Raw genomic sequence first — 15705 nt, 5'->3', positions numbered from 1 at the left:
AAATTAGCAACCCAACCATCCCAAATCATAGGTTTCATACAACACACACCTATGAAAGACTAAGAAATCCAGCTCAGAAAAGTCAAAAATAGCAAACTACACATCCCAAATCATCGGTTTCAGTCAACACACACCAACGAAAGACTAAGAAACCTAGCTCAGAAAAGTCAAAAATAGCAAACTATTCATCCCAAACTATTGGTTTCAGACAACATTCACCTACGAAATACTAGAAAACCTTAGCTCAGAAAAGCCTGAAATAGCAAACTATACATCCCAAATCATAATTTTCTGACAACACATACCTATGAAAGGCTAGGAAATCCAGCTCAGAAAAGTTGAAAATAGCAAACTACAGATCCCAAATCATAGGTTTCAGACACCAAACACCTATTAAAGACTAAGAAATCCAACTCAGAAAAGTCCAAAAAGCAAACTACATATCCCAAATCATAAGTTTCACTCAACACACACCAACGAAAGGCTATGAAACCTAGCTCATAAAAGCCTGAAATAGCAAACTATTCATCCCAAAGTATTGGTTTCAGTCAACACACACCTACGAATGGCTAAGAAATCCTGCTCAGAAAAGCCTGAAATAGCAAACTCCACATCCCAAATCATAGATTTCAGACAACTCACATCAACGAAAGACGGGTGCTCGGGGAGAGCCTTTGAGGGTCGTTGGGTCCCATGCGGACCGGGGGTCCTTTGGGAGCAGGGGGGGACCTTGGGTGACGGGGGGAGGGGCTTGGGGGGCGGGGGTTGGCCTGTGGGGGTCGGGGTGGGCTTTTGGGTGCCTGGGGGACATTTGGGGACCGGTGGAGGGCCTTTGGGGCGCCGGTGGCCCTTTGGGAGCCTGGGGGACCTTTGAGGACCATGGGAGGGCATTTGGGACAGTTGGGGCCGGTGGAGGACCTTTGGGACCCCGTTGGTCCTTGGGGAGCTCGATGGGCCTTTGGGGGGCCCGGAGATGGTCTTTGGGGGTCTGGGTGGGCCTTTGGGGGCGCCGGTGGCCCTTTGGGAGCGTGGGGGGTCTTTGAGGGTCCGGGGGGACAGTTGGGGGCCTGGGGGACATTTGGGGACCGGTGGCCCTTTGGGAGCTTGGGGGGGCCTTTGAGGGTCCGGGGGGCCAGGTGAGGGCCTGGGGGACATTTGGGGACCGGTGGAGGGCCTTTGGGATCCCGTTGGTCCTTCTGGAGCTCGATGGGCCTTGGGGGGACCCGGGGATGGCCTTTGGTGGGCCGGGGGCCAGTGGGGAGCGTGGGGGACCTTGGGGGACCGAGGGAGGGCCATTGGACGCCGGGGGTGGGCCTGTGGGGCTCGGGTAGGGCCTTGGGGGGTCTGGGTGGGCCTTTGGGGGCTCCGGAGGCCCTTTGAGCCCTTGGGGGGCCTGTGGGGGGCCGGGGGGGCTTCCTTTGGGGCACAGGGAGGGCAGATGAGGGCCTGGGGGACATTTGGGGACCGGTGGAGAGCCTTTGGGATCCCGTTGGTCCTTCGGGAGCTCGATGGGCCTTTGGGGGACCCGGGGATGGCCTTTGGTGGGCCGGGGGCCAGTGGGGGGCCTGGGGGACCTTTGGGGACCGAGGGAGGGCCATTGGACGCCGGGGGCGGGCCTTTGGGGCTCGGGTAGGGCCTTTGGGGGTCGGGGGGGGCCTGTGGGGGCGCCGGAGGCCCTTTGAGACCTTGGGGGGCCTTTGGGTGGCCGGTGGGGCTTCCTTCGGGGCACAGGGAGGGCAGTTGAGGGCCTGGGGGACATTTGGGGACCGGTGGAGAGCCTTTGGGATCCCGTGGGTCCTTCGGGAGCTCGATGGGCCTTTGGGGGACCCGGGGATGGCCTTTGAGGGTCTGGGTGGGCCTTTGGGGGCTCCGGGGGCCCTTTGCGGGGTTGGGGGGCCTTTGAGGACCGGGGGCTGCCTTCGGGGTTGGGGTGGGGTATGAGAAGCCTTTGGGGTTGGGGTAGAAGACCTCACAACACTGTTAAAATACAACTTGTGTATTATAACGACCACACTCAAAACCTCTTCCAAAATCTCTTCAAAAATCACCCTTTAAAATGTCTCTAGCTGTTTCGCCGAAATAGTTCCATAAAATAGCTAAAACGGTTTCACCAAAATTATCCCTAAACGGAATTTCGGCATGTTCCTTTTGTTTGGCATCTCTGCGCCAATGCATTTCAAATTATTTGGAAACCTTTTCGCGCGCTAAGATCAATACGTCTGCTCGGAAACGATTCTCTTGTTAGAAACAACAAATTAATTCCCCTTTCATGAATCAATTCTCTTTAGAACAACAAATTAATTCCCCTTTCGTGTCAATCAATCAATCATGACATCATCTGTCATGTGTGATCAAAACTTTGTCTCGGAGACAATTCTGGTCGAACTCCAAAGACATTAATTAACTTGACGTCATCTGTCAGACACTCCCTTGAAACAATTTGATTAATGACTGCCAACTCTAGACTGACCAGAAAAGAAAGTTGGCTCGGAAACGACAACAACATTGATCCCATTAACCACGTGTTCTCTCTAATTACTCTGTTCAAAACAACAACAACAACATTCGCTGAGGGCGTGCCAAAAACACACCTGGAGAAAGAGGTCATTGACCCGATTACGCAATCATTCTCCCTAGGGATTCCATGCCCATATTAGGACCATAAACCACGTGGTGATCGTGGGAGTTTTAAAAAAAAGTGTCCGGATCGGGATTCGAAGGGGTGGTGTAATCGTCGGAGCTTTAGGGTCATCTCTACTTTTAAAGCCGTTGGATCCTCACCGACGATTTCCCTGTAGCAAAAAACAAGACAATCTCTCAAAACTGGAGAAACGCCAAAGAGGCAGGGATAGACTGGCTGGCTGGCTTTTGAGCTCCAAATTCACAGCTGATACTTCGCAAGCCAATACAATAAGCTTAGGTCAAGCAACGAGCTTTAATAGGGCTGACGTTGGATAATTCTTCTCAAACCTGAAGCCAGTCCCGAAATCTCCACAGAAGAAGATTTTCTTAACTCTTTTTTCACTGATAGGCCTGCTCCCCATAATCTTGATCGACCTGCCCCTTTTAGTCGTGCAAACCATGTCCTATATCAATCCGAATGCCCTGAGACTGAGGTAAACAATGAATAAGCTCAGAGCCCATCCGCTCTTATTTTAAATCAAGAGCTAGCTACTCCTGAATAAGTAAGACCATTCAAGAGAATTTCAAAAGCTCTGACTGATATACCTGTCACACAGCAGTTTGAAAAAGAAGAAAAGAAAGAAAAGCAAAGATCATTAAAGTAGTAGATAAAATGTTGCTGAAGAGAAAAACGCCTATACAGAGAAGAAACTCTTCAGAGAGCCAGAGAGTGAAGACGAAGTAGTTCTGGATGATAAAAGTGGTGAACCTTTGAAAGCTGGTTCTTCTGATGGGGAGGATGTGAATTAAGAAGTCTTTGGACACATCAACGGTGGTGACATTGTAAATTTTTCCCTGGATGCACTGTGGGAAAACAGAGAACAGTGCCAAAGCAGGGGCGGATTCAGGATTTTTTTAGCGGGGGGGCAAAATAGGTTGATCCGATAAACTTGCGTTAGGAGCAAGTTTAATTAACGCAAACTTGCGTTAATTAAGCAAATTAAACTACTTTAGACGACGTTAGGGGGGTGCGCGACCCCTCCCCCTGGACCCACCACTTTGCCAAAGTAACTGTTATGTGTACAGCCAGACTTCAGAAATGGAAGTGGCCAGACCAAAAACACTCTATTTTTTGCTCCAGAGAAGATATACTCATAAAATTATCGCCCCTGTTCCTGACCCGTGCTTCTTCCAGGGCATCTTCATATTTCATGCTCAAAAACTGGTAGTTAATTTATGGTGAAAGTGTGCTTGATTTTAGTTATTTCAAGTCAATTTTTTGATCATACAAGTGATTTTCATCTTTTTTTGCTAATAAATGAATGGTGCGTATCATAACCCACAATGTACCATCTCTTGTCCCTGTATGTACCACCCCCTCGAATTTAGTAGGACAACTGGTACATGCAGGGACGCCACCCCCCCCTTTTATTTCTGTAGTTGAAAAATGAAAAATCTGAAAAATCACATTCTCTTTTTCTGATAATGTGCTTTCATTTGATCTATAAACCAGTTCCTTAATCAACCATTTAAAATGATTTTTTTATATTTTAAAAAAACGTCACGGTTTTTAAAAAAAACGTAAATAACCACTCTCCTCTAGCATTACGTGATGGTTTTCACAGTGGTAAGAAAAGTAAAGCAAGAAAAACTAGACATCCGCGGTAGCACAGTAGAATGATGCTCTGCTTGGCAAACAATACAAGCCCCGAGACTTAAATCCGTTGTCACAAGGTTCGGCGACAGGCTAGCTATATGTCCCTATAGAAAATCCCCGCAATTGAAACGTCGATTCAACACCCTGCCATCAATGCTTCTGGGGGTCTTTTATGAAATACTATTGTATATACTAGACAGGCGGCATGCTAACAAACGTTTAGTGGCTATCAAAAGTTGATTACCGTAGTTTGGCGAAGTTGTATTTTAATAGTCAAGAAATGTACCTTTTTTTTCCTTGACATGACAAAAAGTCAGTGGAAGTTTATGAAATGCTTAAAAAATTTTTACAAAATGGAGAGCTTTTTTGTTTCTCAATGGGAACTTGTTCATTGAAAGTAAGCTCAAGGAAACATTGATCATAAGAAACTACAGGAATATCGGAAAAGTTTTAAAAAGTCACCTTTGTTTGGAAGACTTCACTACAAATAGTTGAGACACCGGTAACTGGCAAGAAACATTAGAACTTTTCAATATGGTCGTAAAATGATGTAGAAGTGGAGAACTATCCCTCACCCCACCCTCCCCCTAGCAACACTTATGCCCGGTCAACATATGTTTCTCTTGTTAATAAGGCGTCACAAAGACTCCGAAAAACACTTCGCTGCAGTTTTTACTATGCTGATGATTTTCTCCATAAATGTTAGTGTACATTTTCAATTAGATTCATAAAATTAACTTTTATTTATTACTGACGATGCATAGTATATAGTATATAGCCATATATATAATATTGCGTTAATTTTTTTTGCCTTTTCAACGAGAGATTGCACCTCCAAATGGTACAATTCCTGACGACTGCTTCTCTAGAGCCCTCCTACAACAAAATTGTTTGATGTATCTTTTATTGGCAATCAAGCACAAATACATAAGGGTTGTGAAAACTCGTACAGAAAATAAATTAAAGCAGAAATATATTCATAGAATGCCTTTTCATGTAGCATACTACTTTTTTTTTTAAATATTCACTCTTCGTTTAAATTCTCTTTGAGATTCACATCATTTTCTCAAAGACAAGGACTATTAAAACTTCTTGTTTTTACAAAAAAAAAAAATCCGCCGCCATCTTCTTTATTTTGCTCTAAAACTTTAATTTTTCATATTAATTTTTATATACCAAGCCTAAAAATCCCTGACCAGTTTTTGCCTCCAGTAAAGTTGATCATCAGAAAAGAATAAGATGCAAGCAAATATATTAGAGAAAAGGGAGATTTATATTTACAAGGTTTTACTGTTTTCTTAAGTGTCTATTCAAAAAGAACGGATACTAAAAGAAAAATCAAGTCTTATTACGAAGAATATCGGTTTCATTTGCCCTATGTGTTAACGTGTTTAATCCTCTGTAAGTCGATTTTCAGCATTCAAGTGTGATAACTTAAGGAGGAGTTTGGGTACAGACGTCATTTTAGGCTTTTTCGGAGAAGGTCTAGAGACTATTTCTCTAGGGGTAACGAAGGGGTCCCACTCTTTCAGTGTGTTTTCCTATTTCTAGCACACGCTTTATCAAATCTAAATCTTAAGGGCACTAACTCTCTTTAGCTCTCTTCCAAATGATGTTTCGGTTCTTTCGAAATAAAAAATCTTCTCATTAAATAACCTAAATGTCAATGGCTCAATTCTCGGCTTTTAATGGTCAGTTTCATTTTTCTCTTTTTCTTTTCTTTCGTCATAGAAGCACTGTATTACGCAACAATTATTACGCAACCTTTTTCTCCAAGCAGAAGTAAATTAAGGTTATTATCGACCTGTGTTTCTGGTTAGCGTGACTGGTACAAGGAGAAATAATAGCTGCTGACGTGCTGACATGATTGAGATCCTTTGGTATACTAGCGGAAAGACGACATTGATTATTTAGTCTTTTGTGCAATATCTAAAATCAGCGGAGGGGGGGGGGCAGCCTGAGATCAGTATAGAGCTCCCAATGGCCATTGCAGGAAACAACCCCCCCACGACTCTTCTCTCCCACCGTGAAAAACTCTCCGAACTAAGGGTTGGAGATAAGTCACCTATGTGTCACCTCTCTCTCTTTCTCTCTCTCTCTCTCTCTCTCTCTCTCTGTGTCTCTCTCTCTCTCTCTCTCTCTCTCTCTCTCTCTCTCTCTCTGTCTCTCTCTCTCTCTCCCTTACGCTCTATTGCTTCAAATGGAAGTCCCATCACTATAAAATCGTGAATAGAGAAGTTAAAATAAAAAAAAGGTTTTGGTTCTCTTGAGAAAAGAGGCTAGGTAAGTGAATGTTCTAAGATAAATCGAGGGGTAACAACTGGGCATTTTGAGGGACACCTGGAGGTATGAGGCACGGAGGCACGCCGGAGGCATATTCCAAAGGGCGCAACATGTAAATATATACAGCTTGCCTGTTATTCGGTATCTGTCGAATATTTCAGCACCTTCAAAAGCGATCTTTTAAAACTTGGAAAAAATCATTTACAGGTTTGTTTGGCAAGGAAAAGAGCCCCCAAGACTGAAAACAACTGCTATGTACCTAAAGAAGAAGAACGGAGGACTACAAGTTGTTGACATTCATGCAAAAACTAGGAGACCCTAACATGGCACTGATGGTGCCACTTTTTCCTATTAGACATGCAGCGTTGCCACCGGCTCAAAAATAAAATTCCGATTTTTCTTCAGAAAAAATCCCGAAATTTCAAAAAAAATCCCGGAACACGGTTTTTAAGTTATACAACATACGGCTGCGCGGTGATGACGTAAAAAGCAAGGTGCCAAATTCAAAGTACCGTGAAACGTGGTTTTTAGTTGTAACTAACAACTGATTGTCAATATTCCTAGTATTATTTCGACGTGAAAACGTTCTGGTGGATTAGTAGGATCTACGACAAATATTTTAGGCCAAAACAATTCTCCAAAGTTCCGAAAAAACGTGTCTACGCATCCACGTTTCATCCTTATTTGAATATCCCTCCCAAGAATTGACGTTACGCGTCGCCGCCCTCTTCAATATGACTTGACCAGCGGTAAAAGTTGCCTTTTATCACGCCTTCACACGTCCATTTCCCTTTTATCATACCTGCTTTTCTGTTTAGTGGTTGTGCCAAGACGCACCCTTGGATCTCGGATTCTTAATTGTACTAAAAAAAAGGAATCTGCTGCTTTGACACGAAATAATCCAGAACACAAATATCCTTTTTTCCCGAATGTACTTAGAATCCAACTTTCTTGGTATTAAACACAGGCCTTTGGGTATTTGAAGAGAAAACTGTAAAGCAAGAGTCAGAAAAACTGTTACTACCGAGTTATTAGTAAAAAGCGCTTAGTAAAGCAACCAACAAAAAAAAATAACTAGTTTCTCAGATATTTATTGGTACGTTTCAGTAATCATCTCGATAATCACAGCTCCAATGACAACCCTAAGAAACTGGACAAATGAGCTTCAGTAAGTCAAACTAAGCTCGGTTAGCACAAGTATAAACACTAAGTCTTCTACTACTAAGTCTTCTACTGAGCATAACAAGTTTTCCGACGGTATTCATCGCTTCCGCTGCCCTAGATCTTGGAATGCATTTGAGACTCATAAAATTATATCAAGACCTCAAGCAAATGGGAGACGAGGGGCACACGCACTTGAGCTGGAAGGACCAGCCCAGCCGTGGGTGGCCTCCTCGTCCGTAGGAGACATTGTTCAAGATTATGTTCAGTTCTGTGCCCTCGTGCACGTCGGTTATTTTTGTTTTTTTGTTGATGGGTTGGTTGTATTTTTTTTTTCTTTGTTGATTAAAGTTGGTCGTAAAAAGGGCGGAAAAAAATAAGAAAAAAAAAAGGAAAAAAGTGCCAACGCAAAAATGGGTTTCTTGTGGACGGAAGACGCCCAGTCTACGGGAGAGCAAATAGTTTTTTTTTTGTGTTAAAAAATTTTAAAGTTGTAAGAGTAAGCCTTTTGGAAGACCACCTTTAAAATTTGAATTCGTATTAGTGAAAATTGAGGGATATGAATTTGAAGAAATTGAAGTAAAAATGCCACCAGAAAAGCGTCTCCTAGAGGGGGAAGGACACCCTGGAACGGGCGGAGCGATAGATATTTGGTAAGAAAAAAGTTAAATGGTAGTGGGCCTTCATGTCCACTAATGCATTGACTGGTATATAATAATTTATTTTTTTTTAAGTTTAGGTGATATGAAAATGCATAAAGTTGTAAGATTTATATGTTTTTGTATTAAAATATCACCGAGTGGAGAGGAGGAGGGGAGGAAAAAAAATAACAACTACCTCTGATAAATGTTAAACAAAATTCCTTCTGTTGACACACTGAACATGGTGATGGTGGTGGTTATGGTCTTGAGGTCAGTTTTGGGTTTAGGTGCCATTTTTAACATGATGATTGCGATGCTGACGAGACATCAAAAAAGTGGAACCCTTTCTTCTGGATAAATGAATTCAGCTTTGTGAAGACGTCTGAGTCAAAGCAAAAGACAACGTTGCTGCCCATTTCCATAGAAACGGGTTCTGCTGAATGCATGATATACAGGCTGGAGTTACAGTAACCCTGGTCTACAAATGCGGCAGTTAATGTGAGATCAGCATTCAGCGAACCCCTGGCACAGAAATCCTATGTGGTCAGGGAACGGCATCGCCATATTCTGCGTGTCAACAGAGTGGCATCTTCGCCCAGATAAGTAGCCAAACTGTTTTCTCGCCCAACTGTGGCGACTCACGTAGTCCTACTCGTCGGCCCTGGACCATCACCCGTTTTAATCGGTCACTACTCAGCTTCTCAGAGCTTTCCCTCAGAAGCCACATCAGCGTGGATTTTTTTTATTGGTGTTATGGAGCCGTCAGAAGTCTTGACAAGACAAAACCTAGAATTCTTTATGTTCGTCACAGGCTCACTAACCCAATTTTTCTCAACTTGGTGTTCACACAGTGAGCAATCACTGGCAAATCTTCAAATGCAAGCAAATGTTGACGGCATATTCTTACCAAAATTATCCCTTATTAAGTTATTTTCCTTGTGTTTTCTATAATTATACAAACTTTCTTGTGTTCTAACAATTGCACTAATTGCTAATAAACAAAAACATATTTAAGATCTCCATAAAAAGCTGATTCTTAGACTGAATGTTATCAATAGTTAGGCTCTTATACTTTCGTTATTGACAAGGATCGTTATTTACTTACTATTCATTACTATGGAGAATGTTTTTTTTTGTTCCAACCAAATCATATATAAAAAACATTTGTGGAAAACTGGTTAGGAGTTACTCAGTCATAAATAGAAGCTTGAATTTTACTTATTGTGGGTCAGAATCCACTGACAGACATCCAACAATGGGGCAGAAAACATTTTTCCCATGGTTTTTACCTACTCTGATTTTCCTTTGCTTTCCTTATAATTACTTTATAGTCCCAAGTTTCTAGGGGGAATGCCCCCCCCCCGCCCTTCCTTGCCAGCATCCATGACGTAGGTCACAATATTAATTTTCTTGTATAAAGTTGAGACAAATTTCGATTTTTCAGGTTTATTGTGATGATTTTCATCTTCTATTTTCGCCAGTGGTTGGTATCGCTAATTTCGGCAATTTGTTGAAAGATTTCTTATCCGAACTGAACATTATAATAAAAACAATTTCTTAATTCATTACGCTCAAAAAGTTTCTACCTAATGGGAGTTCATTCAGTATAACTCCCTCTCTCCTAATTCCAAGATATATCGCTAAAATATGCCCATTTTTTTTCCAAAAAGTGTTATTTGGTAATAACAAACAGCTGGAGCACCAGAATCACCCTTTATTTAGATACCCTTCCTCTAGGCCTAGCCTATATTTACACAGCATAGTATAGCCTATTATTTAAGCAGGCTTGACCCCCCACCCCCCCCCCAAAAAAAATATCACTTGCCCTACCGCTATACCTATGCATGGCTAAACTAAAATTTGGTTCCTCTTGAGCTGGGCCCTACATATCAGAAAAATAACATCAGAATAATTTCAAACAACGGCGAGAATCAGTGTTGCCAGCTTCTGGTGCAAATTCCCTGTTAAGTCTAAAAAAAATCCCTAATTTTTTAACAAGCAACGAGGCCGGGTGTCTCGGAGGCACGGAGGCAGGCTGGAGGCAAGGAGGCATGCCGGAGGCACGAAGGAAGGGACACCTGAGACGGTCAGTTATTAGCCCCTCGAGATAAATAATGAAAAAAATACTTACGGGGTTAAAAAATGGAATCCTTGAACGCAAACGAGAATGTTTCCATATGCATCAACTTTGAGGAGGTTTCCATATGACGTATCAAACCATAAGCCTCTAAAAAAAAAACTGGCATCTATATCACTTGTTTCACTATTACAAAATATTTATAAATTACACAGTTTAAATCAGCCAAAAATTCCCATGCGAAATCTTTATTAAGGACAGAGTTAATTATTAGAAGGAGTTTTAGAGGAGAATTTGTACAGACACGAAACACCTTTTGAAAAACCTTTTTTCTTATAAATTACCTTTTTTCTTCTTCTCTGTCTTCAGGAAATAACGTCATACAAGCTAGAAACTACGGAAATAGTGTTTACGGCTTTACACTAAAATCTTGAACACCTGTAAAGAATACAGGTCCTGTACAGGATATTCCAATTCACTCATAAGCGACCATCCACAATGGACTCTTTTCTGAACTCGCCGTTTACCACTAGAAACAGTTGAATGAGCCGAAAATAATGGTCACTGTTTTCATTTGAAATTTTACGGATATAAGCAAAGAGTATGGGTAACTTACAAGAGTGGAGACTGGCACTAATTGTCAAAAAAAAACTACCAACGGCATCTAGTGTTTGGCAACACTTGACTTTTCTCAAGCTCTGTAATCATTTTTCTGTCAGGAACTGAGATCAGATACTTGTTAATACCCTAATTTGAACAATTACACTTATTAAATTAATTATTCTTATTGTTACAGTAAAAAATGTCAAATGTCGCCTAACGCTAAGTGGCGTTGATAGGTTTTTTTGTCGACACTAGCGCCAGTTTTTTCATTTTTATAAGTTACCTATACTCTTTGGACATAACACCAAATTAACAGATATCGTCGTTTTTTATGCTATCTTTAGAAAGAAGTTTTCTCGTATTTCCATTGAGCTTTCCAATGTTCGTATAACGGCAGACCAAACACGGCAATATATTTAAGACCCAGACAAAGAGGTCAAACTCAATAGATTAGATTACCATGGACAGAAATCCAATGAGAATATCTCCTTTAATTGACCCTATTTAGTAGTAGTGCTCTGTCTAGATAATACAGATAACATACAACTGAAAGCGCAGGTTATGTCGATGGAAACGGGTACGGTTTGCGAATCATGGCCAGTAATCCAAATAATTTTGATCATTTGGCAATGCTCATTATCATACGATTGAGACGAAATAAACAGGCTGTTAAAACGCTAAACGTAAAATGGGTGTTTTTTCAAATATACCATATTACTATACAGAAGCCAAACTGATTCACTAAATTAAACAACAGCAAAAATTTCAAAGATGTACTATCTTTTTGGTTAGGTATTTTCGATAAATTTAGCATAGGATAATCGAATAAGTTTAAAAAAAATTAATTGGTGACCGGACCTCGCGACTGAAACAAATATCTGCAGATCTATGTTTTAAAACTTAGCAAATGATTGGTGCTTTTGACCCTCTTTGGCCATTTTTTCAATTGAGTTAATTTAATTATGTTGTAACATAGAATAATGTATCGATGGGTTTTTTTTACTCCAGTTTTTCCATTGTATTTTGTGGGTTATAAATAAATAAATAAAATAGTATCCAAAATACACTTCGGGTTAATTCTGAATGTTAATCTAGGAATCTTTCTAAGAAGTTTCCTTAAAATGTGAAACACAAACTTAATAGTCAATCAAGGGCTTTGACGAGGAGTTAATTAAATTTAGCCTCTAAGTATTTCAAGTGGGTACAAGACAAAACTTGAAAAAAAAAATTAAACATAAACCGGCAATATTGTGAACAGTTGCTTCCAAGACGCTCTGACTTGAAAAAAGCTTTCACTCGGGGAAAAAAAAATCACCCATTCCGACTCGCATGTCGGCAAATTGAGGAGCAAGGTCGAGATAAGAGCAGTCTCATATAGAAATCCTCGAAGTCAGTTCAGAAATGTTAGACAACATGTCATATATACTTGAAACCAGGCACGGCAGGCCAAGGTCGTCATGGATGCCTGTAAGCACACTTGAAATCTCAAGATCTTCACTATCCTCCCCTATAATATCTTATATTCCGTTTTGTGGTTTCAGCTATAGTTTATATTTTTTTAAATCTCCTCCTCCATAAAAGAAAACATGAAAATGTCTAAAATTCCTCCTGGTAAAGTTGAGGCTACACGGCGGGAGCAAATCGTCAAAAACTCTCCCTTACAAGATTACCTTTATCAGAAAACTGTCCGACACGAATGTATCGTAAAGTTTCACTCGAGGATTGTAGGCTACCCTAAAACTGGGGGACTCCCAGCAGTGGTAGAATGCAAGAATCTATAAAGTTGAGACCATTCAAAAAGGGAATGTCGAATGTTTTTTTTTTCTCTCTTAATTGAAAGAAATTAATCATCGAGACTAGCGGCGAATTACGCTATGATTAATGATTCCGGGAATTGAAATATCACAATCCAATGATTTAAACAATAAACATCAGATACAAACCTAATAGGAAACGATGCATCATACTCAAATTCCATGATTTCTTGAGGGTACCCAACAGAGACTAGCCTCTGTTTAATTAGGTTGAAACCAAGGACATCGAGATCTGGAGCGATATATTCTAAAAAAAAGAATAATTAAATAACGCCAATTCGAAACTGAAATGACATTTCTTTTGAAATTCAGCTTCTGAAAATGCATAGGACCAATATTTTAATTTGTTTTGTTAATTCAAATTAATTTGTTTATAAATATAACACGACTCATCTTTGAAATTTCAAACCAGGTTCAGTTTTTTTGGGAGGAGAGGGCGGCATTTTTACTTAGCTTTGCTCAAAAATTCTCGTGCATTTTATTTAAATTGACCTCTGGTGCACAGAGTTGCGTAGCAACTAGAGAGACAGTGTCTACCGGACTCGAGCCTTCTAAATAGGCAAGAAAATTTCTAGCTGTTAGTCCCTATTACATTAAATTAAGATTCAAATAGTTTTTCTTATGGATGAGGATTACTCCCTAGCTTTACATGAATACGATCAAGCACGGAAACAATATTAATCGAGGACCCGGAACCATACGATGGACATTCGGAGCCATAGTCGTAGATATTTTGATACCCTAGTCCCACCCCCTTCCACAGAAATCGATAATTAACATACACTGATATTTATTCTTTAAAGTTTTGGATTTTTTTTTTATTTATGAAGTTAAGAAAAGCGAAAACATTTAAAACGTATTTTATTTTCAGTAAAGCGCAAATTATGTTCTGGTCTTGAGAAGGCATGAAGGCTATCAACCCTATTCATGTTAATTTTTGCTCGTTTTGAGTTTGACCCGGCTATTTATTGTAATTTCTGTTCGTTTTTAGTATCATTTATTTATTGATAGTGTTTGTGGTAGGTTTAAGCTTGGAAGATTATTTGACTTTATTTCTCCTCATTCTTGGCTTAATGGAGCTCTTTACTTTTCTTTGAAAAACTTGTTTTGTGAAAAAAGTTTTTTAAATTAATTCCTTTTCGTTTTTTATGGACATAGTCTTTCTTATGGAAAAATTTTATTTTATTTCTTTTTAGTTTTTTCTATAAGAATCCATAGTATGAGTTGCTGTTTGTATGTTAGAGAAACTCTTTCAACAATTTTTAATCCTGACACAAATAGTATTTTAATTTAATTTTATTTCTTCTGATGTTGGCCTGAAAAATAAAACTTAATATCATTCTCAAAAGATTCTATCTATGCTCTTTGACAACCTGGATACAGTTACACTCTTTTTATTTATTTAAATTATAAGACCAGAAGTGTTAGTTTCAACTTAATACCCTCACTCGTTCTCGATACATTGCTGAGGTGTCTTATTGGCAACCATAAAAACAATGCTTTTTGATCTATTCTAAAGCAACAATTAGTTTTAAAGCATAATGGGCCAATTGTATAATAGTGGGGGGTTGACATACCTAATATCCCTAAAGACATAGTTGCTGGGCCATTCTACTATATTGAACGAAATGGCTGTCTCAAAATTTTGACTGGATGTGTTTGGAAAATGGATGGGCTTGAGAGAAGGGTTGCTTGCCCTCCAATCTCTTTTTATTCTTAAAAAGGATACCAGAAATTTTAACTTTGAATCGAATTAGCTGCTTTCAATAATATTTCTAGCTATTATAGAGTGGTGCTGCCTATGATATTGCTTATATGCCCTTTTGTAACCTGCATGCATACAATTTTTTTTTCATTTAATTGATACTCCTAACGTTTCTCAAATATTTTATCTTAATACCCTTAGCGTCATTAGTTACAGTAACTATGGTGGTAATATTGAAAGTATACATATAGTACCTTCTGATTAGTTCAAAATCTCCCATAACTTACCCTTAAAGGTCTACATTAATAATGTAATTTGTTCTTCAGATATTACTGTCACCTTTTTGAAAGTCCACATACTCATAGTTTGTTTTGATTTAGTTCAACAACCACCTAAATAATTTTTACATGTTTCAACTTTATACCCTTAGCTTGCGCAGTAACAATAAATGCAGCATGATTGGTAGTAGTATGGACCTAGTAACTCTAGTTTATTTAACGTTCCGTTCACTACGCGCTAACAGTTTTAGATTAATACATACCATCAGCATCAGCCGTTCCTGAAGCATTTCTGATGCGTCAGCTTGACAACCGATTTGGGCATAGTGTGTTTCGAATTAGTTCCATACAGTTTCTATATATCCCAGATTTGTCCGCCTAAACATCCTTAATTTTATTAGCGGTAGTGGCAGTAGTAGAAGTAGGAATAATTCCTGTAACGTAAGTTTTAGCGGCAATGGTAGTAATAGAAGTAGTAAAAATAGTAACAATAGCAGTAATATGAGTAGAAGCAGTAGCACTTGGATGTAAATATTTTCTTTTGGTTAGTTCAGCATTCCTCCCAACAAGCCCTTTTACTTTCAACTTCACACACTAAACTGTTCCTAAGATATTATTGTTATACCCTTTTGACAACCTGCATACATAGGGCGTGTTCTGACAGTTCACCCCCCCCACCTCAAAATTTCTTGAAAATTTCACCTTCATACCCTTGGGCATAGTTGTAATAGTAGTCACAGCAGTAGTATTGACATTACTAGTAATAGTAGTATTAACCTATTGCCTTTTGGTCAGTAGAACATCCCTCTTATCAAGTTGTAAAAGTTCCATCTTAATAAAGTGATCTATTGCTATGACATTGCT

General features: G+C 39.8%; 1 protein-coding gene across 3 annotated transcripts in view; it reads right to left on the bottom strand.

Moving 5' to 3' along the window:
* Positions 1-15705, bottom strand: part of Nt5b (5' nucleotidase B) — a 154554-nt gene that overhangs the window by 100246 nt on the left and 38603 nt on the right. For all 3 annotated transcript variants that reach the window (XM_089103738.1, XM_089103737.1, XM_089103736.1), the window contains 2 exons: positions 12988-13105; positions 10496-10591 (listed from right to left, as the gene is read on the bottom strand). In XM_089103738.1, the coding sequence (XP_088959864.1) occupies positions 10496-10591; positions 12988-13105 (214 nt within the window). The remainder of the gene's footprint in view (positions 1-10495; positions 10592-12987; positions 13106-15705) is intronic.

The sequence above is a fragment of the Artemia sp. Qi Xiang Cuo genome, chromosome 17 (genome assembly GCF_049724085.1).
Source record: "Artemia sp. Qi Xiang Cuo chromosome 17, ASM4972408v1, whole genome shotgun sequence".
Taxonomy (NCBI): domain Eukaryota; kingdom Metazoa; phylum Arthropoda; class Branchiopoda; order Anostraca; family Artemiidae; genus Artemia; species Artemia sp. Qi Xiang Cuo.
This window is presented reverse-complemented; position numbering and strand designations above follow the sequence as displayed.